The 17,815-nt window shown below is 38.9% G+C and overlaps 1 protein-coding gene across 3 annotated transcripts in view; it reads right to left on the reverse strand.

The window, feature by feature from the left end:
* Nucleotides 1–456: 456 nt before the first annotated feature.
* Nucleotides 457–17,815, reverse strand: part of CD53 (CD53 molecule) — a 37,948-nt gene continuing 20,589 nt past the window's right edge. For all 3 annotated transcript variants that reach the window (XM_007526920.3, XM_060201906.1, XM_060201907.1), the window contains 4 exons: nucleotides 8,803–8,898; nucleotides 5,926–6,006; nucleotides 4,831–4,914; nucleotides 457–2,388 (listed from right to left, as the gene is read on the reverse strand). In XM_007526920.3, the coding sequence (XP_007526982.1) occupies nucleotides 2,317–2,388; nucleotides 4,831–4,914; nucleotides 5,926–6,006; nucleotides 8,803–8,898 (333 nt within the window). In that variant the 3' untranslated portion in view covers nucleotides 457–2,316. The remainder of the gene's footprint in view (nucleotides 2,389–4,830; nucleotides 4,915–5,925; nucleotides 6,007–8,802; nucleotides 8,899–17,815) is intronic.

Raw genomic sequence — 17,815 nt, forward strand, 5'->3', positions numbered from 1 at the left:
GGTCCTGCCTTATCTTCCTTTATAAGTTATACCTACTACATCTGAGTATCCTTCCTTCTGTTCTCCCCACCCCTTCTCTTTTCAGGTCCTGATTGAATTGGAATTCAGAGCCCTCTGGTCATCTTCCCTAGATAGATTCTTTGAAAAAATATTCATTTATTCATTGGATAGAGACAAAGAAAAAATCAAGAGGCAAGGGAGAAATGGAAAGAGAAAGAGAGGAAGAGAGACACCTGCAGCACTGCTTCATGGCTTGTGAAGTTTTCCCTCTGTAAGTGGGGACCAAGGACATAAACTCAGGTCCTTATGCATTATACCATGTGCACTTAATGGCTGTGCCATCACCCAGTCCTTAGATATATTCTTATTTTTAAATATTTTAAAATATGGTTGTCATATAGACAATTTAATTTATATAATAGACAATTAACTCTAGTGTCAATAAACATAGGCTACTTCTTTTTAAAAAATTATTTTTATTATCTTTATTTAGTTATTGGATAGACACAGCCAGAGGTCAAGAGGAAGGAGGAGCCAGAGAGGAAAGGAGACAGGAGACACCTGCAGCCCTGCTTCATCACTTACAAAGCTTTCCCCCTGCAGGTAGAGACTGAAGGCTCGAACCTGGATCCTTGAGCATTGTAACGTGTGCTCAACTAGGTGCGCCACCACCTGGCCCGGTAGGCTACTTATAAGATGACCCTCAATTATCTTCACTCCCTAGTATCCACACCCTTATATGATTTCCTCAATTTGAGTTTGGGCTACACTTGTCAATTTGTTTTTAAAGAACAGAATATGAAAAATGACGTGATGACACTCCCAAGGTAGGTTATAAAAGAACTACGGGTGATTTTGGATGCTGCATTTGTTTTTTCTTTTGGATGTTTTGCATGGAGTACACAAGCTGTTTTGTCCTATGGAAAGTGGCAAAGCACTGAACTTGCCAAGAGCCATGTGGAAGGGTCTGGGAGCTGATCTTCTGAATTCTACCAACTGCCTCATGAGAGAATTTAACATGGATTCTTCTCCTATCGAGCCTTTCAGCATGTGAGAGACCATGGACTAGAATCACCCAGCTAAACACCTTTCATATACAGAACACATAAAATATGCTAGATAATGAATATTTGTTTATCTACTATGTGGGAGTGTTGTGCTATATGCAGCAATGACTAACAAACCTGGATTGCTAATAGGGGAATCAAACTTGACCATGGAAAATTCTCTTTCATAAGAGCTTGTAGCAATTAAGATAAAAGATATTTCATTTACTGAAAGGTAAAATAGTATGTAACAAAACCTCATCTAACAAAGAAGTAACACCAGAATTCTTTTTTTTTTTTTTTGCCTCCAGGGTTATTGCTGGGGCTCAGTGCCTACATCATGAATCCGCTGCTCCTGGAGGCCATTTTTCCCCCTTTTGTTGCCCTTGTTGTGGTTATTATTGTTATTGTTGATGTCGTTCGTTGTTGGATAGGACAGAGAGAAATGGAGAGAGGAGGAGGAGACAACGAAGAGGAAAGAAAGACAGACACCTGCAGACCTGTGAAGTCGCTGTGAAGCGATTTCCCTGGAGGGGGGGGAAGCTGGAGGCTCGAACCGGGATCATTACGCGTTCCTTGCGCTTTGTGCCATGTACGCTTAACCCGCTGCGCTACCGCCAGACCCACACTTCTGAATGTGACTATTACCTTAACCACCAGACATATTGGTCTAATTGAGTTCTTCATAGTTATGTATATCAAAGGCAAAGTCACAGAATAATTTCTTCTGAAATATTTTAGTCTGAGTAAATAAGAATCAGGACATTGAAATAAAACCTACCCATTAGAAAAAAATACTGCCATTCTTAAGAGTCATGGCTTCCAGTGAAAAGGTTACATAGGGTTATAACAGTGATAAAATTAATCTGACCCCACACCTCCCTATGGAGATTTTAGAGACTAGGGACTTGTTTGACAATGGAAAAATGCAAAAATTCAAGACCTATCCCTGGATATTTATCTATTCTTGATGGCTCTCTTGGCTTCCCATATTAATAATAATAATAATGATGAGGCATTAGTGTCACCACATAGAGGGAAATAGATTCTGCCATGAATGGGTGAATAATTGACCATCCTGCTGAGATAAGAAGTGACTGGCTAAAACTACACTGTCTTTGCCGATTGTATTAGAGAGGGATCAAAACAGTGAAGAGACAGAGGGGAGAAAAACTCCAGTCCAGAAGGCGATTATTTCAGGCTCCATAGTATAATTGGTTTTGAAATCCAGAGATGAATCAAGTCTCTCCAGCCAAAGACAGTAGTTGGATCACAGCCCTAGAGCCTGGCTGGTTTTATCAATCTGGCAATTCAAGGTCAGCGCAAAGGACATCCCCAACACCTGAAAAAAAGAGTTGTGAAAATGTGAGGTTTTCATATGAGAAACTGTCTCTCCTGTACCCCCTAGGATTGGTCCCAGAGAAGAAGAAAATATCTATCAACTGACTCCACTCTTATTGTCATTACTTCTAACTCATTCTCAGGAGTTCTCAAGTTGTATTTTAGAAGTGATTACTTTTATTGAGGAAATGTTTGCTTTACAAGACAGTATGTGCCATATCCTCAATGTGCCATCACACGTGGTTCTCTACTAAAGTCTTGTCTCCCTCTATTATCTTTGGACAGATGTGTCAGGGTAATGATGGCAACATAGCAGAGTAGTAAATACTGTGGCATCTCTGGTCTCTATAAGAAGTACAGAAGCCCTGTTGCTGGTATAGTCAAGTTCTGCAGAACCCAACATTTTGTACAATGAGGCATTTATCCATTCCCTAGGCTTCCTTGGTTTCTAAGCAGAGAAATAATCCTTTTCTCTAAACTTCTCAAGTCTTAACTAATGTGTTATATACCAAACATCTGGCTGTAATAATAGTAAAAAATAATCATTAATATCTTCAGTTTATTTCTGATTTGTCAAACTAATCAGACAATTAATAAACTGATTGTAATTTTCACCACCAGCATTTAGCATACACAATGTTTGTTAAGTGAAATGTTTTATCCTCCTCGAGTTTTGCTTTGTTTCAGTTTAGGTGATGTGTCAACATGAGTTTCTCCTGGATTTTTTTTTTATTATTTACTTATTTATTATTGGATAGAAATTGAGAGGTGAGGAGGAGCTAGAGAGGGAGAGAGACAGAGGGACAGCTGCAGCCCTGCTTTCCCCCTGCAGGTGGGGACCTAAGTACCATTACAATTGGCAGACAGTAGACTACAAAAAATAAACTGAAATAAATGTCACTACTGGGGAAGAGACTTGATTAGATACCTGGGTCCTTGCACACTGTAATGTGTGCACTTAACCTAATGCGTCACTGCCTGACCCCTTTCCTTGATGGTTTTAAACTTGACTATGATATACTCCTGTATCTTAGGGGGAAGTTTACCAGATAGACCTTATACATACTTTTGTATGCATTGAAATTGTAATAAAATTAATTGGTGCTTGACTGAAGAGGCTCATATTTACATAGCATATATTTATTTACCTGGCATAGTCCTAAAACCTTATATAACAACTCAAATAGTTTTTATCTTATTCTGGGAGAAAAAGTGAAAAAGAGGAGCTATAGGAAGAGAGATATGAGAGATCCGTTTGAGGCAGAAAGAATTGCAGCTTATGCTAAACCAGATATTGAACCTAGCACCTCATACATGAAAATCCTACACTCTACCTACTGAGTTGCCTTTCTGGCAGTGAACTTGGGTTCTTGATGATTTTGTGTTTTTAATTTTAATTTAATTTATTTATTGGATATAAGCACAGAAATCAAGAAGGAAAGGGGAGATAGAGATGGAGATCAGAGAGAGACACCTGCAGCATTGCTTCACCCCTCATGAAGCTTTCCCTCTGCAGGTGGAGACTAGGGATTTGCACTTGGGTTCTAGTGTATTACAAAATGCCACTCTACTGAGTGTACTATCACCTGTACTCCCCACCTCAGTGATACTCTTGAGTTGTTAAATTTCCCAGTTCTGAAGTCCACTATGTATTTGGACTTCCTGTTATTTGATATAAACTGTTCTTTAATTCAATCATTTAAAAAATTAATTGACTTAACCATAGTTTATAATACAGTAAAATTTGGGAGGTATATTTTTATACTTCCACGGTTATTTTTAATCAGAATCTTGTTATTCATGGCTAGACATATGAAAGTGGTAACATGATAATGAATTTATTTCTTTAAATCCAGACATCTCTTAAAGTTCTTGTCTTTGATCCGCCGCTGCCTACAAAGCATTGCTATTTGGAATCTTAAACTAATAATACTGTCCAGGCCTGAACTAACCATTTCCATTTTTAAGAAGATCTCTTAATTTTATTTAATAGGATAGAGAGAAATTGAGAGGAAAGGGGGGTAGAGAGAGTGCTACAGATACCTGCAGTACTGCTTTACTACTTATGAAGCTTCCCCCTCTGGGTGGGGCCAGGGGCTTAAACCCAGGTAGGTCCTTGTGCATGGTAACGTACACTTAACAAGGCGTGCCACCACCCAACCCTTCATTTCCATTTTTCTTTCTTCTTATATTTGTAAAATCATTTTGTTGGGGATGGTTATAGTAGTTGTTGAGTCATGGGCACAATTTCTCATCTCCCCATGATAGATGTCTGCAAAACACTGTTCCCCTAACTTAGGTCTGTTTCCACCATCATGCACCAGGACCCAACATCCTCACCATTCCCCTCCTTCTCCTCCTTCCCCATAGTCCTTTGTCTTGGTACAATGCGTAAGAACTCATTGAATTAAATTATCACACTAGTCTTGCACTAAGCTCTTACCTGGATCACGCATACACAGATAGTAATGATCCCAATATACAAGAAATTGGAGTGAAACCACTGTTCTGCTTTCATATAGCAACCCTAAGGAAAAATATAAGTACAAGCAATACTGTTATATTATCCAGCTTAATTAGAAAGCTTATTTGAGAAAACATTTTTTCTTAGTCAAAGCTGTCTATCTAGAAAAAAAAAAGAAGTATTTTTATTTATGTGGGCAAAGAGAAATCCTGTCCCTACCATGCCCCAGGAATTCTCTAGATCATATGTATCTCATTTTTCCATTACAAAGCTAGAAAATTTCAGAGATTTCAAAACAACCTCAAATATAGGTAATGTAGGGAATGGGAATTAGTTAAAGCCTTCGACACTTGGTCCAGTTAGAAGATGATTTTTAGCTTCTCTTTGAACCTAGTTTGCAGGTTCAAATTAAGGGGGCAAGTCATTTCAGTTCTTCCAACTCTTTCTCCTCCAACTACTTATTCCTTCAGTCATCATTCATTTCACCAAGATACTGAATCTTGTCATCTCCAAGGAAGGAGAACAGATGAATAGGTAGAGGGAGGAGGTTTTCTACCTCAACATTACAAACTTTACTTTCAACCCATAAGAAATCAAGCTACTTCTTGAATAATAAATATATAAAGTCCTTTAACACTATTATGTTAATTTTCTGATGAGACAATTTAAAGAACAATATTATTAGTGGCATCTCTGGTCTAAATGAGCTTATTCTTGTTTTTTTTTTTTTCCTGCTTTGTCTAGGGGCAGCTCTCTGGCCCCCAGGGTCTGGTTATGGGGGGGGGGGCAGGGGTGTGCTTCAAGAATAATAAAAAAAATTTTCCTTTCTTTTTTCTCTATTTTCTAACCCAAATTGAGTTATAGTCACCTCCTTGGTGTCACAGCTAGGACCCCTTATTCACTGTCCTCCTAAAGGCAAAAAATCCTACTGTTTCCAGCAGATGTTGTCATAGCTCAAGCCACTAGCAGCTTCTCAGTCGCCCTGTGATCTCTTTTTGTTCAAGGCTTTCTGTTTCTCAGGTAGTGAAACATTTAATCAAAGAAACCAATAACAGAAAATTGGACAACAGTTACCTTAACTAGTGGATCTTTGGGGCAAGATGCTGGTGGGCCACTGGGCCAATCATTTGTGCCATTTATGCCACAGCATTTTAACTAAAATACAAACAACAACAAAAATATGGTGGTTAGAGAGTCAACAGAAAGAAAACAATGGACCTTAAAGGGGAAAGGTATACCTTTCAGCTTTATCTCTAGAGATATAAATCCATAATTACCTTGAATACTGTGGGCTTCTTGTAATAAAGCACTTAATTTTTTTTTTGTTTGTTATCACTGGAGCTCAGTGCCTGCACCATAAATCCCCTACTCCTGGAGGCTTTTTTCTTCCCTTTTGTTGCCCTTGTTTTATCGTCATTGTGGTGCACTTAAAATTTTTTATACCAAAAATTTTGTTATACTATTTTACTTACCTAATATCCCTTATAATACAGAGGGCATGTTTGATTTATTTAGATTTTACAAACTGATAATTAGGCATCTAGGGACTTTCTAATGGAGAGACCGGGCTGCCTTTCAGCCACCAAGTTGCATATGCTACTAAGATTCTATCCTGATGTCCCTGGGAAGATGACCTCACCATTGTGCCCTAGAATCTTACCTTTCCAGAGCCCTACCCAACTAGGGAAAGATGGAAACAGGCTGGGGTTATGGATTGACCTGCCAATGCCCATGTCCATCAAGGAAGCAATTACAGAAGTCAGAACTTCTACCTTCTACACTCCAGAAAGGATTCTGGTCTATACCATCAGAGAAGAGGGAGAAATGTTAGGGGAAGATGGGCCAGAGGGCTCTGAACTCTAATTCCATCAAGATCCAGAGAGAGAAGAAGAAAAAAGGGAGGACATTCAGAAGTACTGATAGGTATAGGTGTGACTTAGGAAGAAAAGATAGAACAATAGAAAAAATGGGCAAATATATGTAAATATAGATTGTTATAGAAATAATGGTCAACCTTTATCTGTGACTTTGACAGAACTACTGCAGTCTCCAATGGAGGGAATGGGGACACAGAACTCTGGTGGTGGGAATGATGTTAAATTGTACCCCTGTTATCTCATAATTTTTAAATAAACATTAAATGACTAATAGGAAAAAGGGAAAAAATCAATTTTTTTCCATCTGGTGACTGATGCTGGTAATGGGGGAGACAGTGCATTTGTGGGGACAAAAGGGTACAAGCAAAAATATCTGTACTTTCCTTTCAGTTCTGTTGTAAAGCTAAAACTTCTGTAAGATAGTCTTTAACATAAGATATTATTTTGATATTTTATGGGTAAAATGATACAATGTCTAGTATTTTCTTTAAAACACTCAAATGAAAAATTTGTTAATTAGATGAGATGACATTGGAAAAATGGTATGGGAAATATGTATGTACCTGGGGATGGATGGGAATACACATATATATTTAGTAACTCTACCATACACACCCAAATTTGATCTGTCCATCTCGAATTATTATGTCTTCTCCAAACAGGACAGGCATCACAGAGTTACAGAGACACTGATGACTCTATGTGACTATAGTGATATTATCTGTGAGATAAAATGTGCCATGACTGGAGCCAGGTAGTGGAGCACCTAGTTGAGCACACACATTATCATATACAAGGACCTGGGTTCAAGCCCTGAGTCCCCACCTTCAAGGGAGAAGCTTCATGTGTAGTGAAGCAGTGCTGCAAGTCTATCTCTCTCTCTCCCCCTTTCTCTCAATTTTTGTTTATATGCAAAAATATAAATATTTTTAAAATATGCCATGATCAGACTGGTTCCCTGATTCTTACTTTTTTCCCATTTATTGACACCATCAGGGTTATTGCTGGGTTTCAGTGCCAGCACACACACACACTAAATCCCTGCAGCTATTCCCCTCTCTCCACTCCTTTTTTACTTTTTCTTTATTTGATAGGACAAAGAGAAATTGAGAGGTGAGGGAGAGATAGGGAAAGAGACAGGCAGACACCTGCAATACTTGCTTCATTCTTGTGAAGTTTCCTCCCTGTAGATGAACCTGAGTCCTTGTTCATAATAATGTGCGCAACCACCTTTGTACCCCACCCCCAATTCTTCTTTATCCTTCTATACACTAAAGTATGAATGTAGTGTGTGTGTGTGTGTGTGTGTGTGTGTGTGTGTGTGTGTGTGTGTGTTGGTGAGGGGATCGGAGGAATGGGATGCCTGTGGGCTAATAATAACAAGCATGATTTGGATTATAACTTTAACAGATTTCTTTCTATTGTCTATCAGTCTTTTTTTAAAAATATAATCTGTGTAAATATATTCACGCAGAACATTTTTTCAGAGGGACAGGGAAAGAAACCACATCACTTGAACTTTCCTTTTTTAAAATATTACTTATTTTATTGATTTATTTATCAATGCACTTCACAGCTCTGGCTGCTGGTGGTGTGGAAGACTGAATTTAGGACCTTGGAGCCTCAGGCATTAGAGTCTGTTTTCATAACCATTATGCTATATCTCCCCACCCCATTCACTTGAACTCTTTGGTGTCATAGCACCTTTCATATGGTGCTAGAGTAAAACATGCACTGTGAGCAATGCAAGGCAGGCACCCAGCCTAAAGGCTGTTCATTTAGTCTTCAATAGAGATTTCTTATACACTTCTCTTTCCAGTGTTTTTGGAAAGCACACAACAATGCACTGTTTCTTACACTGGGGAAGATATAAACAATGAACCTACCCAAACTGGTGAAGGATGAAATGAAAAATGTAAACTTCAATACTTATTCTTGTGCTCTCTTGTGATAGCCAAGCCATTACATTAGACCTAGGTTCTGAGACTATTTCAGAGAGGAATTCCCTCCTAGCACCCAGAGCTGAGGTTGGAAGTGGATTCTGGGTTGAGATGAACATTCCGATTGTACTCACATAGGACTGAATGGAGTCCCACGCTGCCTTGGTGCTGTTGTCTAAGTTGTAACGCTTGATGCTGTCACTCAGGCCTTCAGCCACATAAGTACTCAGCTGGCAGTATACATTCCAGTGGAAGAGATAGTAAAAAAAAAAAAAAAAAGCAGCTGAGTGCAAAGAATAAGGCATTTCTAGAATATTCTTACAGTTCTCTTTACTCCTGCCTTCCAAATAATATCCTCAGTGATAACAAGCTGAGGAAAGAAAGTGTACTTATAGGAAAAAGCACTGAGGGTGACATAATATTGAAGGATAATATATATAGCAGACTCTTGCCCTTCCAGAACTCTAAGCTTTTAAAGAAGAAAGAGGGATGATGTCTACTGCCAAATGCATCTAAGTAAATTAACAGGAAGAATATACACTTCACTGTCCTCATTTATCCTTCAAAGAACCATTCGGGGGACAGTGCCAAGATGGCAACTTGGAAACAACACCTGGAATGAGTTCCAAAAAGCAGCAGCTTATAACCTGGGATTCTCTGGATATGGCAGGATTCTGGACCCTCAGTATGAGGGTACACAAGGTAGGTGGTCAGGGTGACTCCAAGAAAGAGTCCTATAACCCACTCTTGGGTTGGCAAACACAGACCAAAAGGACAAAGAAAGGAAAATCTTTAGCTTGATTATTTCTGAACTCACCCCCCACACACACACACACTCCAGAACTTGCCCCCAGAGGCTGGACAGCCCCTCCTAGCAGGCTTCCTGCTGTGCTATTTTCTTTACCAAGATTCCAGGTTCACCAGGAGTGTCATTCCAAGCCTTTTCCTTTCTGTTTTCCTTCTCCTTTTTCTATAGGTGACTGGAACACTATTTGAGTGACAAAATACCTGACCTGCCTGGGAAAGGCTACCTGGAGGTTTGGAAGTGGGTTTCTTTCTTCTCTCTCTCTCTCTCTCTCTTTTTTTTTTTTAATACTTCTTATAAATGGTTGTTTTTGCTCAGGCTGCCTGCAGCCAATAAGGAACCATCCAAGCATCAGACTGACTGTTAGGGTTTTTTACTCTATTTTATTTTATTATTACTATTATTATATATGTGTGTCCCTTTTCCCTCCTCCTTCTTCAGGTTGAACAAAATTAACTGTTGTTCTTTTTCCATTGCTAGATGACTGGGTGTCCTATCCATTGTGAGAGGAACTTGTTTCTTTCTCCCTCTTCCCTCCACACTCTTTTTCTCTCCTCCTAGATAATTTTAAAAAACTAACAAACAAAAAAAAAAACTTCTTCACTGCTCTATTTTTTTTCTACTTTCTTTTGCTTTCTGAATTCACTGATACTCATTTGTGAATTATTTTTGTGGAAGAAATCTGACTTGGAGTGGAGTCTGTGTGTGTGTTTGTCTCTCATCTACTTCCCTTTATCCACTTGCTATCCCTAGAATTTATAGTGGACAGTAGATTTGCATAATTGTCTACTCTTGCTTTCCTTTTTTCCTTTATCTTCCTTTTTCTTTTGGTTTTGGTTGTTATATTTTCTTGGACAGGAGGTGTTGCTTTGATAACTGTTATGGCTGAACTGCATCAATCCTTGCTTCAGTTGCTACTGTAATTTACTGAGGTTTGTGACTGCATTTGTGAAAAGTCTTTAGTATAGCATGGCCTATACTAAAAATACAACAAATGAAGAGTGACGGGACAGAAAAATAAAAAACCACATCAATAAAAAAATAAGCAAATAAAACTGCTACCACAATGAATCAGAGCAGGATCCCAGAAGAAACTCCAAATCAGTCAGAAGTAACCATAGATAAGAAAAGTATGCATTTAATAATAAACCTAATAATCACAGAAATGAAGACAACTATGGAGGAAAGGGCTATAAGAATTAAGGAAACAACAGATGAGACCCTCAAGGAAAATACTACCCTTGAGGTAATTAGAGAACTGATAGTTGAAATAGCTGAGCTAAAAGGCCAACTAGCAGAACAAGCTAATACTATAACTGAATGGAAGAAAGAAGTTGAGGGAAGGGAAAACAGATTAACAGAAGCAGAAAATAGAATTAGCCAGACAGAGGATGAGCTAGAGAAAACTGAGAAAGATGTAAAAGAGATTAAGAGACAGTGAAGACAACAACAGAGACATTTGGGATGATCTCAAAAGAAGTAACATTTGTATAATTGTCCTACCTGAGGAAGAAAGAGAGGAAGGGGAAGTAAACATTCTAGAGAAAATAATAGAACAAAACTTCCCAGACCTAAACAACAGAAAGGACATTAAGATTCAAAAGGCCCAGAAAGTCCCAAACAGAATCAACCCAGACCTGAAGACACCAAGACACATCATAGTTACAATGAAAAGAAGTAAGGATAAAGAAAGGATCCTAAAGGCTGAAAGAGAAAAACAAAAAGTCACATACAGGGGAAAACCCATAAGACTATCAGCAGACTTCTCCACTCAAACTCTAAAAGCCAGAAGAGAATGGCAACGTATCTGTTGAGCCCTCAATGAAAAAGGTTTTCAACCAAGGATACTATATACAGTTAGACTTTCATTCAGACTAGATGGAGGAATCAAAATCTTTTCAGACAGGCAACAGTTAAAGCAGGCAACCATTATGAAGCCTGCTCTGAAAGAGGTTCTAAAAGACCTCTTATAAACAAGAACATCACCATAATACTTGACATATATCAGAGCAAATAAAAAATTATTGATTAATGACACTACAATACATTATAGCCATAATATCAATAAATGCCAATGGCTTAAACTCACCCCTTAAAAGGCACAGACTGCAAGGATGGATCAGAAAACACAACCCAACCATATACTGCTTGCAAGAATCCCACATGACCCAACAAGACAAAAACAGACTTAAAGTGAAAGGGTGGAAAACTATCACACAGGCTAATGGACCACAAAAAAGGCAAGAACAGCCATTCTCATCTCTGACACAATAGACTTTAAATTAAATAAATTAATAAAATATATGCAAGGCCATTACATAATAATTAGAGGATCAATCAACCAAGAAGATTTAACAATTATTAACATCTATGCACCCAATGAGGGACCATCTAAATACATCAAACACCTACTGAGAGAACTGCAAAAATACATCAATAGTACTTCAATAATAGTGGGAGATTTCAACACCCCACTCTCACACTTAGATCAGCGAAGCAGAGAGTCAACAAAGAAACAAGATAATTAAATGAAGAGATGGACAGACTATACCTCCTGGACATTTTCAGAGTTCTTAACCCCCAAACACAGGAATACACATTCTTTTCACATCCACACAGCACATCCTTAAGGATAGGCCACATGTTAGGCCACAAAGGCAGTGTCAACAAATTCAAGATCATTGAAATCATCCTGAGTTACTTCTCAGAGCACAGTGGAGTAAAGCTAACATTCAACAAACAGAAAATTACTAAAAGTCATAAAATTTAGTAATTCAACAACATGCAGCTTAAAAACTGCTTGGTCAGAGAAGCATTCAAGCAAGAAATTCAAATGTTCCTGGAAACAAGTGAAAATGAAGACACTAGCTATCATAATATTTTGACAAAGCTAAAGCAGTACTGAGAGGGAAACTCATAGCCATACAATCACATATTGAAGAACAGAAAAAGCTCAAATAAATGACCCTACTCCACACATTAAGAACTTAGAGGAAGAAGATCAAAGGGACCCTAAAGCAACCAGAAGGATGGTAATCACTAAAATTAGAGGAGAAATAAACAATATCAAAAATAAGAGAACCATACAAAAATCAATGAAGCCAAATGTTGGTTCTCCCCAGAGCCATATACAAATTTAATGCAATACCCATCAAAGTTCCACCAAGCTTCTTTAAGAGAATAGAACAAACACTTCAATCATTTGTCTGGAACCTGAAAACACCTAGAATCGCCAAAACCATCTTGATGAAAAGAAAGAAACAGAAATGGAGGCATCACACTTCCAGATCTCAAACTATATTATAAAGCCATCATCATCAAAACAACCTGGTACTGGAACAAAAATAGGCACACAGACCAGTGGAACAGAATTAAAAGCCCAGAAATAAATTCCCACACCTATGGACATCTAATCTTTGATAAAGGGACCCAAAGCATTAAATGGAAGAAGGAGGCTCTCTTCAATAAATGGTGCTGGGGAAACTGGGTTGTAACATGCAGAAGAATGAAATTGAACCACTTTATCTCGCCAGAAACAAAAATGAACTCCAAATGGATCAAAGACCTGCATGTTAGACCAGAGACAATCTAATACTTAGAGGAAAACATTGGTAAAACACTTTCCCACCTACACTTCAAGGACATCTTTGATGAAATAAACCCAATTGCAAGAAAGACTAAGACAGAAACAATCCAATGGGACCACATCAAATTGAAAAGCTTCTTCATATCCAAAGAAACTATTAAATAAACAAAGAGACCCCTCACAGAATGGGAGAAGATATTCACATGCCATACATCAGACAAGAAACTAATCACCAGAATATATAAAGAGCTCAGCAAACTTAGCACCAAAAAAGCAAATGACCCCATCCAAAAATGGGCAGAGTATACGAACAAAACATTCACCTCAGAGGAGATCCAAAAGGCTAACAAACATGAAAAACTGCTCTAGGTCACTGATTGTCAGAGAAATGCAAATTAAGACAACATTGAGATACCACCTCACTCCTGTAAGAATGGCATACATCAAAAAGGACAGCAGCAACAAATGCTGGAGAGGCTGTGGCAACAAAGGAACCCTTTTACATTGCTGGTGGGAATGTAAATTGGTCCAGCCTCTGTGGAGAGCAGTCTGGAAAACTCTCACAAGGCTAGACATGGACCTTCCATATGATCCAGTAATTTCTCTCCTGGGCTTATACCCCAAGGACTCCATAACACCCAACCAAAAAGAGGTGTGTACTCCTATGTTCATAGCAGCACAATTCATAATAGCTAAAACCTGGAAGCAACCCAGGTGCCCAACAACAGATGAGTGGCTGAGAAATCTGTGGTATATATATACAATGGAATATTATACAGCTATCAATAACAATGAACCCACCTTCTCTGACCCATCTTGGACAGAGCTAGAAGGAATTATGTTAAGTGAGCTAAATCAGAAAGATAAAGATGAGTATGGGATAATCCCACTCATCAACAGAAGTTGAGAAAGAGGAAAGGGAAACTAAAAGCAGGATCTGACTAAATTGAAAGTAGGGCACCAAAGTAAAAACCCTGTGGTGAGGGGTAGACATGTGGCCTCCTGGGATGGTTGGGGGTGGGAGTGGGTGGGTGGGATGGGACACAGTCTTTTGGTGCTGGGAATGGTGTTTATGTACACTTCTAGTAAAGTGTAGTCATATAAATCACTAGTTAATTAATATGAGGGGGGAAAATTAATTGTATGTCTCGAGGTTTTTAAAACACAGACTGAGTCTTCTTAATATATAGGCTGTGTATTTGATATGCAGACTCTCTCAAAAGCCTAGACCAAGTAGGTCAGAAGCAACCAGTGGCACAGCTACATACAAGACACTGGGTACTATACAGCAAACCCTAACAAAAGGACTTTTCAAAGTTAACCCAATTACCAAATAATGTCATGATAACATTAACTATCAATTGTCTTTTTGAACCCTCAGACAACATGAACCTCATTTCTCCACTAAAGAGCCTATATTTCCCCCAGTCCTGGAACCTTAGGATAGGGCCCACTTTTCCGCATGCCTCTCCCAATCCGTATCAAATAATATTGCATCAGCCGATTGCAACCTAATCAACACATCGATTGCCACCTCAACATACTTCAGCTCAGACTGTGTCCAGAGACTTCACGTGTGGAATGACAACCCTTCAGCTTCATTACTTGGGTGAGACCTTTCCTTTCATAGCATTCTCTAATTCCATCCCAGGTGGATCACTTTCAAACAAAGTCCCAAAACCTAGATATAGACCAGGTTCTGTGAGAGAGAGCATATGTTCATACGTATCCATAAACTACTGCAAAATATACACTTGAAAGCAGAAGTACACTAGAGTTTGCAGTGAGAACCCCCCCAACACTTTCTCTCCACTATTCCAAGCTTTGGGTCCATGATTCTTCAACAATTTGTTTGGCTTTGTGTATTAAAGCCACCAGGTTCCAGATGCCATCAGGATGCCGGCCAGGCTTCCCTGGACTGAAGACCTCACCAATGTGTCCTGGAGCTCCGCTTCCTCAGAGACCCACCCTACTAGGGAAAGAGAGAGGCAGACTGGGAGTATGGACTGACCAGTCAATGTCCATGTTCAGCGGAGAAGCAATTACAGAAGCCAGACCTTCCACCCTCTGCAACCCACAATGACCCTGGGTCCATGCTCCCAGAGGGATAGAGAATGGGAAAACTATCAGGGGAGGGGATGGGATATGGAGATTGGGTGGTCGGAATAGTGTGGATTTGTACCCCTCCTACCCTATGGTTTTGTTAATTTATCCTTTCATTAAATAAAAATTAAATTAAAATAAAGAAAAGAAAAATTAAAGAATATTCACCACCCCCTAGCCAGAATCACAAAAAAAAGATGCAAATAGAGTTGTAAACAATAGAGGATCTATCACAACTGACACCACAGAAATCCAGAAAATCATGCAAAACTTCTATGAAGAACTACAGATCACCAAGCTAGAGAACGTGGAAGAAATGGAAGAATTTCTAGAAACATATGCCCAAATGGAACCAAGAAGAACTACAAAACCTAAATGCACCAATCACAAACAAAGAAATGTAAACAATTATTAAGAATCTTCCCAGTAGGAGTCCATCAGTCACACAGTGGGTTAAGTGCACATGGCACAAAGCACGCAAGGACCGGAATAAGGATCCCAATTTGAGTCCCTGGCTCCCCACCTGAAGGGGGGTCTCTTCATAAGTGAAGCAGATCTATAGATAAAAGATAGGTGTCTATCTTTCTCTCCCCCTCTCTGTCATCCCCTCCTCTCTTCATTTCTCTCTGTCTTATCCAACAACAATGACAACAATAATAAAACTTGCTTATCTTCTCTCTATCTTGCCTTAACTGGTTCAACCCCTCTACTCCTCTCAAAAGCCTTTGGGTAACTAAATGCCTGAATCAGGAGACTAATTATCTTGACCTTTATGTATCTGCATCAATTCTTGTCATACCAGCCCCCTACCATAAGGGCAAGCTGATCTTTCAGAAACGAAAACACAAGTAGAACCTGAAATGTAATTGGCATATTGCACCAAAGTAAAATACTTTGGGGTGGGTGGGTGGGAGAATACAGGTCCATGAAAGATGATAAATGACATAGTGGGGTTTGTATTGTTAAGTGGGAAACTGGGGAATGTTATGCATGAACAAACTATTGTATTTACTGTTGAATGTAAAACATTAATTCCCCAATAAAGAAATAAATTAAAAAAAAAAAGAAACTTGTAATTTCTGACGTATTTCAATAATTCCATTTGTTTGGTTTTCTATTTAACTCATGTCCACCTGCTAATAAAGAATATCTGAGCACACTGCAACTCTCCCTGGTATCTTTTTTTTTATTTGATTTTTATTTTATTATTATTTTTTTAACCAGAGCAGTGTTCAGCTTTGGCTTATAGTGGTGCTGGGGATTGAACCTGGGATCTCTGGTGCCTCAGGCATGAGAGACTTCTGAATAAACTTCTATGCTATATCCCTGACCCTCTTGGCAGTTTTTATTACCCTTAGACTATGCCTTTCTTTTCTTTTTTTTTTTCTTTCTGATTTTTTTTTTATTGGGGAATTAATGTTTTACATTCAACAGTAAGTACAATATCTCCCCGGTATCTTTACTTCGTGTCATCCCCTGCTGTGAGCGAAAAAGAACCGGTCCATCACCTTTCTCCTGGAGCTCACCCCGCCAGAGACCCTGACACTTTGTTATTATTATTGTTGTGGCAATTGCTGTCATTGTTGTTGGATAAGAGAGAAAAATGGAGAGAAGAGGGGAAAACTGAAAGGGGGGAAGATAGACACCTGCAGGCCTGCTTTACCGCCTGTGAAGCAATCCCCCTGCAGGTGGGGAGCAGGGGGCTTGAACCAGGATCCTTACAACAGTATGTGTGCTTTGCACCATGTGCTCTTAACCCACTGCGTTACTGCCTGGCCCCCCAGATGGCTTCACAAATGAATTCTACAAAACCTTCAGGAAACAGTTAATACCTATACTTATAAAGCTCTTCTACAAGATCAATGAGACAGGAATACTCCCTTCAAACTTCGATGAAGCCAACATCACCCTGATACCAAAAGCACATAGGGACACAACAAAAAAGGAAAACAAGAACCAATATCTCTGATGAAAATAGATGCCAAAATATTAAACAAGATCCTGGCCAACTGGGTACAGCAGTATATCAGAAAGATTGTTCATCATGATCAAGTGGGATTTATCCCAAGAATGCAAGGCTGGTTCATTATATGTAAATCAATCAATGTCATTGACCACATCAATAAAAGCAAAACCAAAATCCACATGACTGTCTCAGTAGATGCAGAGAAAGCCTTTAACAAATTCTGACACCCATACGTGCTCAAAACACTACAAAAAATGGGAATAGATAGCAAATTCCTCAAGATAGTGGAGTCCATACACATACAGCCAACATCATGCTTAACGGACAGAAGCTGAAAGCATTCTCCCTCAGACTGGGGACTAGACAGGGCTGTCCATTATCACCATTACACTTCAACATAGTATTGGAAGTTACTGCCATAGCAATCAAGCAAGAGAAAGAAATCAAAGAAATACAGATTGGAAGGGAAGAAGTCAAGCTATCACTCTTTGCAGATGATATGATAGTATAAATAGAAAAACCTAAAGAATCCAGCAGAAAACTACTGGAAGTTATTAGGCAATATAGCAAGGTGCCAGGCTACAAAATCAATGTACAAAAATCAGTGGCATTTCTTTATGCAAACACTAAATCCAAAAAAGAGAATATTCAGAAATCACTCCCATTCACTTTTGTGACAAATCAATA

Source organism: Erinaceus europaeus, chromosome 11 (genome assembly GCF_950295315.1).
Source record: "Erinaceus europaeus chromosome 11, mEriEur2.1, whole genome shotgun sequence".
Taxonomy (NCBI): domain Eukaryota; kingdom Metazoa; phylum Chordata; class Mammalia; order Eulipotyphla; family Erinaceidae; genus Erinaceus; species Erinaceus europaeus.